At 36.7% G+C, this 16364-nt stretch overlaps 1 protein-coding gene across 7 annotated transcripts in view; it reads left to right on the plus strand.

Annotated features, from left to right (window-relative positions):
* Window positions 1–2208: 2208 nt before the first annotated feature.
* The window catches only part of RFX3 (regulatory factor X3), a 293748-nt gene continuing 279592 nt past the window's right edge, over window positions 2209–16364 (plus strand). For 4 of the 7 annotated variants that reach the window (XR_006737905.1, XM_045563478.1, XM_045563480.1 and 1 more), the window contains exons 1-2: window positions 2796–2837; window positions 4030–4087. Coding sequence is in view for 4 of the 7 variants with exons in the window: in XM_045563478.1 (XP_045419434.1) it covers window positions 4066–4087 (22 nt within the window). In the remaining 3 variants the exon portion in view is untranslated. Of the gene's footprint in view, window positions 2251–2671; window positions 2838–3686; window positions 4088–16364 lie in introns of those variants that run through there. The other 3 variants (XM_045563482.1, XM_045563483.1, XM_045563479.1) reach the window with 3 other exon arrangements.

Raw genomic sequence — 16364 nt, forward strand, 5'->3', positions numbered from 1 at the left:
GAGATCCTACTAGAACTGACTATAAGTAAAAATATTTCTCGGTCCTTTTATAACTAATTGTAGTATAAAACAATACACACATAAATGTTTTGATTTGATAGCTTGAATTAACTTGGTTATTTGATGCAGTGTAGTGGTCACATTAAAAGTTTCACATATTAACCTCATATAGTTAGAAATCATACTATCAATTATCCTAAAACAGGGAAAAACATTCTAACTTTTCAAGAATTCGCTAAAGGAAATTTACCTATTCTAATTCAGGAAAAGGACAAACCTGAAAGTAGGCAAAACTGTTTCTAAGCAGCTTAGAACTGATGTTATAATGTCCCAACATAAAGGTCACACTTTTTCTAAAGGACAGTCCCTCAAAGTACTTATTTATACTCTTGAGACACAGTTTTGCACAAGCTTCATTATGTGGTTTTCTTGCTTGCAGATTAAAAGCAGTAAATTAAAAGGGTGAGAGGGTAATAGAACTATGTTCACTGAGCGCAGTAAGAAGCAACAGCTGACAGTAAGGAAAGGGACAGGCAAACTGTAACAGACAATAGAACTAAAAAAGCAAAGCTATTCACAGCCATGTAGTGTGAGCAAACAGCTCTCCATATCATTATAGGAATGAGGATTTTATCTGTAAATATAATAAAGAATATTCATAACTACCAGTTTTCATACAGCTGTTATGTATACCTCATTTCTAATGTGTACATCGAAATTACTACTTTAAATTTGAAGAGTTTAACTGCTGTTGGTCACACTGTCATTTGACAGTGGCTCAGGAAACCTTTTAGCTTTAGCACTGGGCTACAACTGTTCACTATTATATATTATTATTGCAAAAACATTTAAACTCTTGAGTTTACCAAAAGCAACAATATTACTTTCTTAAATCTATTGTTCAAACAGTTGCTTCCTAAAATGCCTTTACATTTTATTCCATGGCAGAGTCATAAAATAAAACCACTGACTTTCAAGACTCTGCCTGTTTTCCCCAAAATGCAAATATTACCTGCCTAATAGTGGTGTTCTCAGGATTAAATGAGATAATGTATGTGAAACACTTAGCACAAAGTCTGGGGCACAGAATAAGAACTCAGTATTATTTTAGCACTGGCGAACTCATGCTGGCCCAAATCCCTTATTTGCAGGTGCAAAAATTAAGTCTCAAGAGGAGAACTGACTTCCTAAGGCTCTGCTTCTAAAATGTTATTGTCTTGGATAAGCAGCTTAGCCACAAATGCTGGAGATTTTGGGTACTGGCGGGGCCCAGGGGCACGGTCTGCTGGACTCCAGTCTGCAGAGACTTGGACAAATATGTTTGAACCATGAGGTATTAGAAACTGTTGCGTTATCAACGGGCGTCCGAGAGAGCAGGCTATGTGCTAACAATATTCATCAAAGACGGAAGCCATTCGTCTATCTCGATACAGCCAGAAACAACACGACCCTCAGCTACAGCAGGATGTCAAGTAACCGGGGCCGAGGGCGAGGCAAGTAATAGGGTACCGGGTTGAGCCCACATCTCGGCTTGGTCAACATTAAAGAAGGATGAGCACTTTACTTAACGGCTGAAAATAACGGAGAACTAGAAACTAACGGGGTAGTATCTCAGGCAGGTGTAAGTTACCCCGCCCCTCAAAGCCTTCCGTCAAGGGGTACCGCCAAGTGCGTTTCCTCATCCTCCGGGGAGGCAATTTCTTGCTCCTTATTAGCACGTACGTACTCCCAGCCCTGTAGGTAGGGAGTGATGACCTCGCCTCTTCGTTCTCGAGTGAGGGCCGGACACGCTCGGACCTCCAGCTTTCCGCGCCACGCAGGAGCGGACCGCGGGAGGCCGGCCCGCTGCCCACGAGCGGCTCGCCTGTTCTTAAGATGGCGGCAGAGGCAGCTCGCTCACGCCCCGCCGCCCGGGCTCCTCGGAGTCGTAGCTTAAGAAGGCGGGAGCAGGCCAGAGTGTGCAAAGCCGGAGAGCCAGAGCGGCTGGGACCCTCCAATCCAGCCGAGGCCCCGGAGCTCTGGAGCGTCCGGGAAAGCAACATGCCAGGAGGCGGACGCTACCAGGAACACCGCCAGCGCCTCAGAAACGAAAAAAAGCGGCGGTACATCCGGGCCCCTCCGCCGGCTCCGCCCAGGAAATGACGTTTCGGGCGGGGGGGACGGACACCACTCTTCAAAGTGTATTCTTCCCTCGCCATAGCTCGTCTCTTCACCAAGTGCCTGAATTGCCTTCGCCACCCCCTCCCCGTGGTTAGCCTTTACTCTTTCGTGGCTGGCGGGGCGGGGGGGGGCGTCTTAGCACAAAGCTAGCTGCTGGGATAGGCATGTCTCCTTTCACAGAAAGTACCCTTCTCTCCATGACTCTACCTCTTCTCTGCTTCGCCAGTGCGTGTAGTAACATTCCTCTGAGAGGACTCTTAGTAACCTCGGCCCCTACCTAGCCTAGGCGCACCTCTTCGGAGTCTTACGATGGAATCCCGGCCTCGCGCCCCCTCACTCCGCCGGGGTTTTGGGGGCCTGTCAATCATGTCGCTAAGCCCGCCCCTTCCGGCGCCTCCGCCGGGCCCGCCTCCTCCCCTCTTCCCTCCCCCACCCCTCCCCGTGCGAGTGTCTCCCTCTCCCTCTCGCTCTCTCTCTCTCTCTCCCTCTCTCTCTCTTTTGTGAGTTATAGCAACCGTTGCCTTGTGAATCAAGCGCCATAGTCACCGTAGTCCTGGCGACTGTTACCCATCAACAACAACTACTCCTCTCCTCCTCCTCCTCCTCTTCCTCCTCCTCCTCCCCACCACCACCATCTCCATCACCCACCAACAACACCACAATAATCCACAGCCAAGGTGAATATTCTTCGGTCTCTACATGTGTGTGGGAGCGTGTGGATGCGTGTGAACGCGTGTGTCCGTGCGTGTGTGTGTTCGTGTGTGCGAGCCGAGTGTGGCTGTGCGGGGGTCTCACTCCTGACACCGGGGGCTGCCGCTGCGGCGCCGCTGCTGCGGGGCTCTGTCCCCCGGGCTTGTTTACAATGGACCCTGCGCGCCGCGGCGGGGTCGGGGGTGTGGGCGCCGCGGCGCCCGCCCGCCGGCCCCGGCCCTCAGCCGGCCGCACTTCAGGGATGGAGCGGGAGCTCGGGGGGCCGCGAGCCGGGCGGGAGAGGGAGCCACAGTTTTGCGATGCGGTTGCCGGATCTTTCCCTTAGGTCTAGTCTGAGGAGAAGGGTCAGGTGAAGAGATGAGGATTTTCTTTTCTTTCTTTAATTTTCTTCTTTTTCAAAGCTGCTTGTTTCCTGCTTCTTTCAGAACCGAAATAGACAGCACTATGAAGGGGGGGACCCCAGAGGTGGTGTTTTGTTGTTGTAGTTGTTCACTTGTGGGGCCTTGTTATGGGTTTTGTTATTTTTATCCTCGTACACTGGTGAACTTTTCCCACCGCCTGTTCCCTTCATTTTGGCCCCTCTTTGCCTGATGCTAAATGGGCTGCTCTTCTTTTAACATCATGAGCTTCACGGTTTTCTTTTTGCTTTTAAAACTGTGTTTTCTTTGTGCTGCAAACAGTCTTAATATCCATTCAGCACTCTTCCCTCCCCCTCTTCCATCTCCCCCCCACACCCCTTGCACACACATTGAAACCAGGGGCCTCTTCGCTGGGCAATCTTTGCTGTACTGGGAGAGAGATTTTTTTTTTTAAAGTCTCTCTCCTCTCTCATTTTTGGGGTGTGTGTGTGCTTGTGATTTAAACCGGATGCAGGCATCTGTGATACTTGGGTTAACAGTTATTGACAGTGCTTTATCCTTCATGTGGAGATGGGAGGGGTAGTAGTGAGGTTCCCTTTCACTTTGATGAACCTCCCTCCCCACAGTGGAGTGTTAACAATTTTCATTGTGGTTATGAGACTTCTGTGTGATGAACAGGGAAAGGACACAAGGAAGCTTTGTGAAAACTCAGTTTACAGTGTTATTTGTGACAGTTAGGGTACTTTTAAGAGTTTTTTTTTTTTTTTAATCTTCTCTGTTCTGTTCGTTTTCCTTTGAGAGTTGAAATTGAAGTCAAGTTGTTCATAAAGAATGTATGAAGCTTCTCAACTTGAAACGTGTGTATATTTCACTTTCTTTGTGGTTGTTAAGATCTGGGCATGTGTGTGCTTAACATATTCTTTTTATTTACTTTTTGATTTTCTTTGGACAGTGATGTGAACCTGCTCAGGAGAGAGAACTTTTTCCTTAAGTCTTTTTTTTTTTTTTTTAATTATTTTTCTCTGTAGATTTGAATACTGATCAGTTCTCAAGTAGTAGGTTCTCGGTTATTGTTAACCCAGTTTAACAGATCCTCTAAATTTGTTCATTTTTCAGCCTAACTTTTAATTAATAATCAGTAAAGAGTTTTGATAATGAATGTCTGACGAAACAAATATAATATATTAATATAGTTTTACTTATTATAGTTTTTAATTTACAGTTTTAAAATACTTAAGTAGTCTTCTTACTAAAAGCAAACATATTGATTTAACTGACAGAGCAGCCTGTGAATAATGTGATAGTGTTAATTATTCTTGAGATTGTCAATGAGCAGGTTGGGTAATTATAATGCTATTAAGGCTAATATTTTGTAAAATAAGAGTTGGGGGTTTAAAAAAACTTTTCCTCTTTCAATTCATTTTCTTGTGATTGCTATTTTAAATGAAGATGATATTTTGTTCTGAAAGAAGTCTTTCTCAGAGCACTCAGATTTCTTTTTAATCATTCATCCTCTCCCCAAACTGAGTTCCATGCAAATCTCTAATACTAACTTGTATTTTTTTTTTCCTGTTCAGGTGAGTGTCAAATGCCTGAACACTTTTGGATGGTGAAGCTCCTGGGTCCTATAAACTCTGAAGTTAATAGTAGTTTTGCTGTCCTGGGACAGTTTCAGACCTTATGCCATTTACATAATAGGTTTTAAATTGAGTAGATTATATACTGAAATTTTATGGCTTAATATTTTTATATACAGTGTCCAAGAACTTTTTGAGGCATTTCACTCATTATATATATCTCAGGTTTTCCAATAACTTAGATTTTCATTCACAAGTTGATTTGAAAGCAGAACTTAAATTGAATTCTATTCATTTTTTAAAGCATGTATGTGGGGTAAAAGTTGCTGTTAGAGCTGTTTTGGGCTCAGTTAAGTTGATATTATTCATATGGATTGGTTAAATGATAATCAGAAATACTAACAAATGATAAATTTTAAAATTAAACACAAGGGTAGATACTTAGCGTTTAGTTTATTTTTTCTGCTATATTGATTATTCGAAATACTGACATATGGTACATTTTAAAATTAAACACAAGGATAGATACTTAACATTTAGTTTATTCTTTCTGTAATATTTTTCCAAGGAGGGACTGGGTTATGTATTGGTGTTCTGTGTTTTCAGTTTTTATACTAATAGAAATCTGTGAAAAGTGATCATGCTTTGAAACTGAAACTATGAAATAGATGTCATTTGTAACTTGTTTTCAGTAGGTGAATGTGATTAAATGTATGTCATAATGCCTATTTTGGTCTTGTTGGATTGTTTTGCCTATGAATTATATTAAACATTATAGGCGTACTACATGTATATGTATATGGTAAACTAAGGCATTACTAGAAGTTTTGTATCATTTCACAGTGTTTTCATTATAAGGGGTGGGTATACATGTTTTAAAAATACTGTATTATTCCTTCATTATTCAAATACTCTTGTACTCAGGTACTCAAATAAAAGTTTATAGTTTGTAAGTTTAAATACTTTAATCTTAAGCAAATTTTTTTACCCTGAACAGATTTTTTATGGCAAATTTTTTTACCATTAAAAAATAGCAATGAAAAAATGAATGAATCTTAAATCAAGATAGATTCCATGATTGTTTAAATGATGATATATGTTACTTTTTGGTAACGTTTCTCATTCTTGAGAAAGTTGATATGGTGTTGATATTCTTCAAGTGAAGAAATCAGTAGGTAGAATATAATGATTTTGCTTTTAAATTTTTAAAGTTTGTGTATATGTGTGTTTAATAGGGTAGATATAGCAGCAGATATGTGGCAAGAGTTAATTTAAAAAAAAACAAACTTTTTTCAACAGTGTAATAGGAATGTTACTTTGTTCTTGGTATCCATAGTGAGAATATGTTACAAGGAATGATAATACCAAAGAAGTAAGCTTTTAAATTATGAAGAGGCTGCTGGTTATTTTGTTTTTATGCTGAGCATTTGGCTAAAAATTTTCTATTTGCTCTTAGCTACTTTAAAAATAAATAGTTTCCCTAACTGAATTATTTGTTTTTAACTCTTTGGTATATATTCCCAGTAGCCATCGTAAAGTGAATTTTAAATTCCTCTCTGTTCACAGGTGCATAGTGTTCCCATATTTTGGAAATCCAAGAATGAGTGGATTTGACTAAATCTAGCTTGTTAGGGACAAATGGCTGCTTTAAACAGGTGTCACTTTCATTTTTTTTACTGCATTGTACTGGGATTTCCAGTGGTTCACAAAAGGACTGTCTAAAGCAGGTGGCATCCTTTGCTTTTGTTGTTAGTAAAAATCTACTTTTAAAGTTAATTATTTTCCTGGGAAGAGGGTTTTTTTTTAAGTAAAATTTTGAACTACTCAAGATTCATAATTTAATTAACATAATTTTTATTTCTGAATAACATTCTATTTTCAAGCTGTGGAACTTTCAGATCCTTTCTCAAAACACTTGCCTGTTCTTACAAATAATGGTAAATTCCCTTTGAGTCCAGAAAAAGTATACAGGAACACTTTACACACTCAATGAGTCAAATATATCTGAAGCAAAAAGCCAAGGCAGATTTGAATAAAGTGAAATTTGGTTAATATGATAAGTTAACTTTGCCATCCCATACTTAAAGAATTTTTCAGACAGCATTATTTTAACTTAAGTGATATGTGTTGGAAATGGGTGTTGTTTTTGTTGGTTCAGTATTTTACATATTTTCAAACTAAAACATATTCCTGACCAACTTCAGTTGCTGCTATAAAGTTTATAGTGATCTTTTAAAATAAAAATTGTTTTTAAGCATTATTGTTTAAAAATATGTATTGCAGTAAATAAAAGAGTATCAACCTATTGATTTCTAAAGTTTGTTTTTACTCTATGATTCCATCCCTTTTTTGTGAGAATTTTATGTCTTATAATAGGTGCACCAGAGGGTGCTGTGCTGTTTGCAACATGAGATTATTATCACTAAGAATGTGAACTCATTAGAACTTTTATTTAAAGAAAAAAATTTAATTATATATGCATTCAAGTACATAATAGCCTTATTTTTATGGAGTTTAAAATTTAATATACTGTCTTTATAGAAAGTTTTATATCAAAACCAGTCCCTGTGCATATATTAGTACAACATATAACAACATCAAAATTAATATCTTTGGCATAGCCTGAATGTTAGCTTCAGTCCTATAGGCATATACATTGATTATCTTATGGAGATATTTCAGTCTCTATCTCAAAAACTTAGTTTAATTGAGAATTCTATATTACAGTGTGGCTTTATACTTGGTGAATTTGATATTGTTAGCACATATCAATAGTCATGCAATCTTATAACACTTATATGGCATAATTAATGATATCCTTTTTATGGTATAATCTTTAAAAAAACCCAACTGCACTGGAAAAGTATAAATGGTTACAGTAGTTATCAAGCTAATTAAGAATAATAAAATAATATTAAAAATTCAGTCCCGGCCGGGCGCGGTGGCTCACGCCTGTAATCCTAGCTCTGGGAGGCCGAGGCGGGTGGATCGCTCGAGGTCAGGAGTTCGAGACCAGCCTGAGCAAGAGTGGGACCCCGTCTCTACTAAAAATAGAAAGAAATTATCTGGACAACTAAAAATATATATGCAAAAAAAAAAAAAAAAAATTAGCCGGGCATGGTGGCTCATGCCTGTAGTCCCAGCTACTCGGGAGGCTGAGGCAGTAGGATCGCTTAAGCCCAGGAGTCTGAGGTTGCTGTGAGCTAGGCTGATGCCACGGCACTCACTCTAGCCCGGGCAAGAAAGTGAGACTCTGTCTCAAAAAAAAAAAAAAAAAAAAAAAAAAAAAAAAATTCAGTCCCTACTTCATGCTGTTGGAGTAGACTGGCTTGGTTATTTAATTTAGCTCGTTATCTAAAAAGCTGTAGATTCTCTGCCTTCCTCTGTGTCATGTACTTCTAAACTGAGAGTGATCTTACATTTCTTTATGTGTCTTATATTTGTTCAGTGAGAGATTTTTGGAAAAATTGTTGAATCCAGTCTTTTGTGCTGCCTCTTGCATTGTGGACTCTCTTCACAGTAGTATATACTCTAAAAGACAAATACTGAAACAGTGGTATCTTCCTCAAGTAAGCTTAGAAAGATGATATTTATGTATTACATCATACATCCTTTTTTATCTTGATAATGAATTTATCTATACTATTCTCCCATATTTAATTTCAATCAGCTAATTGTGATATCTTTTAAAAGTAATTTTATAAGGCATGATAGTTCATGTGTGTTGGAATGCCTCAAAGAATTCAAAACATGAAAAGAAGTAACAATATTTTTAAATACTGGTCTTGCTAAAATAGGTTAGGTATTTTCCTTTAAAAATATAGTCCTGCAATTTACCAGATTCCACTGAGACTTTAAAAGTATATTATATGAGAAGTTGTATTGTTTAAAAATCTTTATATTTGAAGCTTTTATTTTATATCAAAGTACAAGATGTACTTAATGAAAATGAGTTAAAATATTGAATTGTATTTAGAATATCAATAAATAGATAGGTGTTTTGTTCCTTAAATAGATGGATTGAATAAGTATATTGATTAAGAATATAGACTTTGGAATCAGATTTTAGATAATCTTATTAGCTGTGTGACCTTAGACAAGTTATTTACCTTCACTTAGCCTCAGTTTTCTCATTCGAAAAACAGGATCAATCTTGCCTGCTTTATGGGATTTTGTGAGGATTAGAGGAGATAATTTATGTAATGTATTTTGCACAGTATTGGACACAGTATATGCTCAATATGTGTTGAGTTCATTGTTAGGGAATGCTGAGAAGATAACCATTCTAATGTTTTTGCCACTTAAGAATGCTTAGAATATGCTCCTCTGACCAGGTCTTTTCTAATGGGCACAAAATTTTGAAACCTTGCCTACTGATCTACACTTATCAAATAATTATTCCCTTTCCTCTACTTTTAAAAATAAAGCTCAGAAACGCTGTCAGTCACAGGTATGGATTACCATTTGATAACCAGTCTTGTTATCACACTTAATTAATAGAATATTAGCCCAAAGTTATGTTTTAGTTGTACTCTGCAGCCTTGTTATAATGGGCTCCTTTTACTGTGTTTGCATAACTCTCCTGGTTCAGGGATTTCAAGTTATAAAAACTAATGATGTAATATTTCCTTATTCGTTGAGCTTCCTATTGTCCATTTCATAGTCCCATTTATGTTTTCCTTTTCACATCCTATACATGAATTCATTTGAAAACATTTTGAGCCCTTTTTACAAACTTTATACTAAGTGTAGTCATTAATATATAATAATGATGATAAATGTCAAGTGTGTAAAGATGAGTTTATCAAGGAATTATTCTACAATTTTATAATGTACTGCTTAGAATTGTTATTTTACTAAGGGTAGAAAAATGTATGAGGTCACTACTTGTACACCTGCAGCAATAAGTAATTTAGGAGTAATTTTCCAGTCCCAATCTTGAGTTGTAAAGTAACCTTAGAACATTATCTAGTATAACATATAATGTGAAATCATAGAGGAAAAATGTCATCTTTAGCTCTCTTTCTTTGGATGTTAAAGATGTTTAAAGTAACATTTTCAAGTTGGCTGCTGTATCTAAAGTTGCTATTCAGTAATTTGCTGTATTTCTATTTTTTTCTGAACATTTTGATTAAGAATGAAATGTTTTTCTCATTTTAGAGTGATCTCAATAGTTCTAATCTTTCTCAAACTGGAAATGTAATTTATACATTTCAATTGAAAATTTACCTTATACCATGGCACCTTTTTTTGCTGAAGCATTGTATGTTACACAAGCTTTTTGTCTGCCTCTCATTTTACCCACTCTTATTCTCCCCACTCCTGTATTGTTTAATTATCTGACCCCTTTTTCATTATTTTGTAGATAATTAGCCCCAGTATATAAATTAGACTGACTCTTATCTTAGCCATCTATTCTGCTTCGTTTCACCAATGAATTTGACATACATTTTTAAAAGGAACTTTTGGGAAAAGGTTAGGAAATGTGACATAAATGGTAAGGTTATACAGTCATGCATCACTAAACAATGAGGAGGTATTCTGAGAAATGCATTGTGAGGCAGTTTCATCATTGTTTGAACCTCATAAAGTGTACTTACACAAACCTAGATGGTATAGCCTACTACGCACCTAGGCTATATGCTATAACCTATAGCTCCTAGGCTATAAACCTGTACAGCATGTTACTGTACTGAATACTATAGCCAGTTGTAAAGCAGTGCTAGTATTTTTGTGTCTTAGAAAAGGTAATAGCTTTGAGCTACGATGTTATGATAGCTACATAATTACTGGGTGATAAGAATTTTTCAGCTCCATTATAATCTTATGAAGACCACTGTTATATATGCTGGCTGTTGTTGATAGAAATGATACTATGTGGTACATGACTATATATTATTGTCGTTTCCAGTCATCTTTTATTGTCTTACAACTTCTACCCATCTCACTGTCCTCGTGAACAAATACTTGAACAAATTATGTAACCCGAGCATAGTTTTGATTCAGTAGGCTTCCTTAGTTCTCTGGCTAGGTACTTCAGGGTTAAATCTCTTGTCTAGTTCATAAATATTGTGTTTGCACAATCACATATGCCTGCTCTTGCTGACCCTTTACTCGTGGATTCTTCTTTCTCACTTTTATTAGCAGCAGTAATACCCAGTCCGTTCTGCTTGCCTTTGCTTTATAGTGCTTGGTCAAGATTCTTAGAAGTTCTTGGTGATTCCTGTTTAGGTAAAAACGGGTATGGGATAATAGGAGCTGAGCACAGAAAAACTAATAGAGTGAGGCATCTGTCCTCAAAAGTGTATTAGTTAGTGAGAGAAGATGTATATTGAGAGGTGATAGAAGGAGAAAGGAGCAAGAGTGACTAGGCTGAGAAATAAGGACTTCAAAAGTATTACTACCAGCTTACAGTAGGAGAAAGAGGGGAAAACAGAGGTACTCAGTGTCACTTAATGTAAAACCTTAGGCCAGTCACTGAAGCGCTGTAGGTCCTAGCTTCTTCATTTGTAAAATGCAACAATAAGGCTATGTGATCTCTAAAGCCCTTTCCAGCACGGACAGTCTATGATTCCATGACAAGATTGGCACTGGGTAAAGGGAAGCATGCCAGTAACATGGAGCCAGGGATTGGGGTTTCCTTTACCATGTTTAAAGGGTAACATGTTGCTTGTCTATTGTTTCTTCTGTTAAGAACAACAAAGAAAGAAAACCCAGAGCCTGGGGCTAGCATAATGGTCATACCTATAACAAAGTCTCAGAACGTTCCACTGTTTCAGTGGCTCCTGTAGAGAGTGGTGGCCAAGTGCCCTGATTTTCTCACCCACGTAGGAATTAGCTGAGTCTCACAGCTTGAGCTACTTCTGGAGCCAGCTCCTCTGTGTATGTGTGCCAGACAAGTGTCTGACAGTTGGGGCTCCTGCCTGTTGCTCACCATTGAGATATTTAAAACAGGACATGATTTCCTAAGTACATCAATAGGCAACTTGACAGAGAGAGAGAGAGAGAGAGAGAGAGAGAGAGAGAGAGAGAGAAAGAGAGAGAGAGAGAGAAAGAGAGAGAAAGAAAGAGCACGTGAGAGTGAGCACCAGAGAGTGTGTGTGAGTACTCTCTCTTATCAGAAACAACAAAAAAAATAATTTAGGTTTCTGTTGATCTCATTTTTAAACATTTATTTCCCACTTATTAAAACTGTTCAACTGGTATTTGAAAAGAGCTAAAATCCTGTAAAGGTATGGGCAAGTTCTGAGAGCCTTTGACCTACTTTGGGTCTGTGGTCTGGGAGGCATTACCATCTTCCACACTAGTATCTAGTATTCTCTTCTGTTTTTCCATTGGTAATAATTATTACTTTTCTTTTTTTCTGAATATTGTTTATACTTGGATAAGCATTTTTTTAATTCAGGTTTGATAGCAGAAAAATTGTATTTTAATCAAAAACTATATTTTAAAAAATTTATTTTAATATTTGGTGAGTAGACTTATCAAGACTTTAGAGCATGGCAGGCTAAGACAAGAAACATTTTTTCATTAATTCAAGATAAGTCATATTCTTCTGTATCTCAACTCTTTTATCAGCCTAATAGCGGAATGTATGAAAGATTAATAGATTATAATTATTATTGTTTTACAAAATTATTTTTGAATTTTTTTACTGATTGATATAGACATATTCAAGTTTCTGAACCATGTTCAGATATACATGCCTAATAGCATTCACATATTTCAATATAACTGTCATCTTTGAAATGTATCTGGCCCCCTTCAGTCTCATTCAGCATAGTTTACCTTAATGTGCCAAAACCATTTTAGAGACTTTGCTTGTTAAAGTTTCTTTCTTCCATGCTTTAGTTATAGAGGATTAGGGGAGGTTGCTGGAGAGGGGCAGGAAGAAGCAGATACATTTAGAAATCATATCCTGATCCTAGTGTTAGATATCAGTACATTACGTATACTCCCCAGTTAATTTTCCTCGGCTGTGAAGTTTTGGTGGAGGTAGGGGTTGAGGTGAGGACTGGGGTTTATGAGGAGGCAGGAGATGGAGACTCAGGTGATCCAGTATTTCTTCCAGATAACTTTCTTTTTCTGCTGTAGTATTGTGCATATACTTTTGTGAGGGTGGGCAATTATTTTATTTTTGTTAGTGATTTCTTTTCTCCTAAAGACTGAGTGTATCTGTACATGTCTATTCATTACTACATTAGTAGATATAAAATAATATCTTTCTCTTTTAAAGTGCCTGTATTGTGATTTAGTCATGCACAGATTTAGAAAGATAGGAATAAAAGAAAGGAATAATGAGAAAATTTAGTTTATGGGCAAGATAACAGAAGTGATGCTTTAAATCTACCTCTTTATGTTTTGCTTTGGATAAGTGGTTTTGTGGATATATTTTTGCAATAGAACCTAGGTTTTTCCCCTGTTCCTATTTATGCTGATATTTTATGGAACCAAATAGTATAATCTGTCATGTAAGGCTTTCACTGATTGGCATCTGATTATATCTGATGACAGTCTTAGAGATAAATTTTGATTAAGTGTCAGCTTAAGGATCATTAATAAAAAACATGAAAAGCCATTATATTAGTAATCTGAAAATCAACTTTACAGCTTCAAATGTGCAGCATGTATCTTAATGTGCCATGGTGGAAACACAACATGAAAAATTAATACATAACATGGAATCCCAATAAACTTATATTCTTTGTTTTACAACGGGTTCATATTGGATGCATCTAAAGGACATTTTGAAGCCTTTTAATTTAAAAGAGTTACTTTACATTGTTAATGTATATGCATATTAAGAAAAATGGAATTTAACTTAGATATTGTATTTTGTGTATATGTGTGTGTTTGTGGGTGAGTAGACATTTAGAAAGTCATTTTAATGTACATTTTGCTTGGTGCTGTAGAACTTCTGCCAGTACTGTTTTTGCATTATACATATCTTGGAATAGTCTTAGGAACATTTAGCATTTCCATCTCAGTGCTATTTTCTTGAGACAAAGAAAATTAGGGGAAATGTTTGATTACATTTCTTGAATGACCTTTGTGTAATTTTACAAGCAATTTTTAATAGTATCTTGTATTATATGATGATTTTTAGAGACTACTTTTAGTTAATAAAGACCATGAATGCTGAAGTTGAATTAAATTATAGTTAAAAACAAAAATTTTAATTCATTCCTTTTATAGAAGGTTAAGATATTGTGCTGCTGGGTGAACATTTGATCTGTTCCTCTATTTTTAGAAGTCTGCCGAGTTTTGAAATTTAAAACCTTTTAAATAATATTGCATGAGTAGAGCTGTATAATATTTGTGGGTTTATATTTCAGCAAAGGTTTAGGAGCCATATGTCTTAGAAGTCAGGTGGAATTCTTTTTTTTTTTTTTTTTTTTGAGACAGAGTCTCACTTTGTTGCCCTGGCTAGAGTGAGTGCCGTGGCATCAGCCTAGCTCACAGCAACCTCAAACTCCTGGGCTTAAGTGATCCTACTGCTTCAGCCTCCCGAGTACCTGGGACTACAGGCATGCACCACCATGCCCGGCTAATTTTTTCTATATATATTTTTAGTTGTCCAGATAATTTCTTTCTATTTTTAGTAGAGACGGGGTCTCGCTCTTGCTCAGGCTGGTCTCGAACTCCTGACCTCAAGCGATCCACCCGCCTCTGCCTCCCAGAGTGCTAGGATTACAGGCGTGAGCCACTGCGCCCGGCCAGATGGAATTCTTTTATCTTTGAACTTGGAAAGAGATGTATGTATTTTATTATTTTGATCGAGTTAGGTTTTTCTTGAGCATTTTCTTGGGGGGAGTAATAGAAATGGAAATGACCATGGACTGGAGATACAGATCAAAATAATTTGTGAGAGGAGGTCATCTTAGTGATGCTGACACTTCACTCACGTCCAGTCCTGCTGCCCTTGAGAAACTTTGAAGTAAAGACTTCTTTCTTGAATGACATGAGCCTCTTTATTAAATTGTGTTTTTGTTAATTTCCATTGCTATCTGGAATTTCCCAAATTTGCATTGTATGTGAGCTTTGGAAGTTCCAATTTACCTTTTAGTTTACAAAACTTAGAAAGAATGCCAATAGATGGCACCCCATGCCCAGAATAACAACTTAATCTGAAGAAGTGGGGTAAAAAATGAGGGTAAATTGGCGAAGGATCGTATAATTGGAAAACCTAGAGTATGAACAGCAACTTGCGTGGTGTAGGGAAAAAGAAGTGTCATTTTAGGGACTAAATGTGAATCCCAGTTTGCCATATTCTGGGTATCTAATAATATCACTACTACTATTAATGACATTATTTCTAATGTGTGATTCAAAAACATTCTGGCAGAGACCTAAGAGATACTTGGATATATTAGTCTATAAGCGTTTAGTTTTATATTATTGTCCTTTAGTTTTCATTTTGAATGAGGAATTAAAGGATTTTCATCAATGTATATTTAGTACAATATTATTTTGGTTATTTTAGGAATCCTGAAATGGCTTAGATTTCCATTGGGTTTTAAGAAGTATTTTGAAAGAAAAGAGAGAAATCAGAAATATAAAATGGCATATTCCCAGCTATGTGGACATATTTTTTAAGATTTCAAATTGTGGAAGGCTACAGAAATTACAGATGATGTTTGGGAATCAATAAGGATAAAAAAGAAGGGTAGGAGGAGATACTGAAAAATGGAGTTGGATAAAATTAGTAGAAAAATTGGAAAAAAAGATAAAAATAAGGGGAGATGGATAAATCAAAGTATGAATTGTAAAATAACTTGTTGAATGAGCAGTCTTTTCTTTTTGACCTTATTATGGTTTTAAGTAATGGAGGAAGCTGAGGGAAAGATTGTTCTTCTTAGTTCCTTTGTGGATACCACATTTTTTGTTGTTGTTTTGTTGGTTGGCAATATTAGGTGCTGGGACCTTTGACTATTACAGTATGAGGTTTGACTATTTCTAGATGTTGTATATAGGAAAGCATTAAATTGAGGTGCTACATCAGAGTTTTCTTGCAATTATTGTATTGTTACAAAGTAATACAGTATTAATGTATGAAATATGCAAAATTAATATATTTAATTGGGATATCTGATTAACTTATTTGATATCTACAGCAATCTACATTTGGGAAACCAATATGTAGTGGAAATTTGTGTACCATAAATGTATATATTCTTAAACTTTTTATATTTTGAAATATTTAAAACTTATATTGAAGTAGAGGAAATAGTATAATGAACTCCCATGTGCCCATCAGACAGATTTACCAAATTAATACCTCCTATTGTTCTTAAACTTGTATCATTTGAAATATTTATTTATTGAAATAAACTTGAATACTTTATCCTATGTTGCTTTGAAAAAATTTAAATCTTATGCTAAGAACTGACTCAGTGTAGACTTGAAATGAGCTTATGTTTAAGATAAGATATTTAAAAGTGATTGATCTTCATATTGTTTCCTCTCAGCACAGCATTTCTAAATCAGAGAGTTTGTTTTCAGTTGCTGGTCAAGTCCTTTGTTTAGTAATTCCAGGCTCCTCTACTTGAAACCTGAC

This window comes from Lemur catta, chromosome 10 (assembly GCF_020740605.2).
Source record: "Lemur catta isolate mLemCat1 chromosome 10, mLemCat1.pri, whole genome shotgun sequence".
NCBI lineage: Eukaryota > Metazoa > Chordata > Mammalia > Primates > Lemuridae > Lemur > Lemur catta.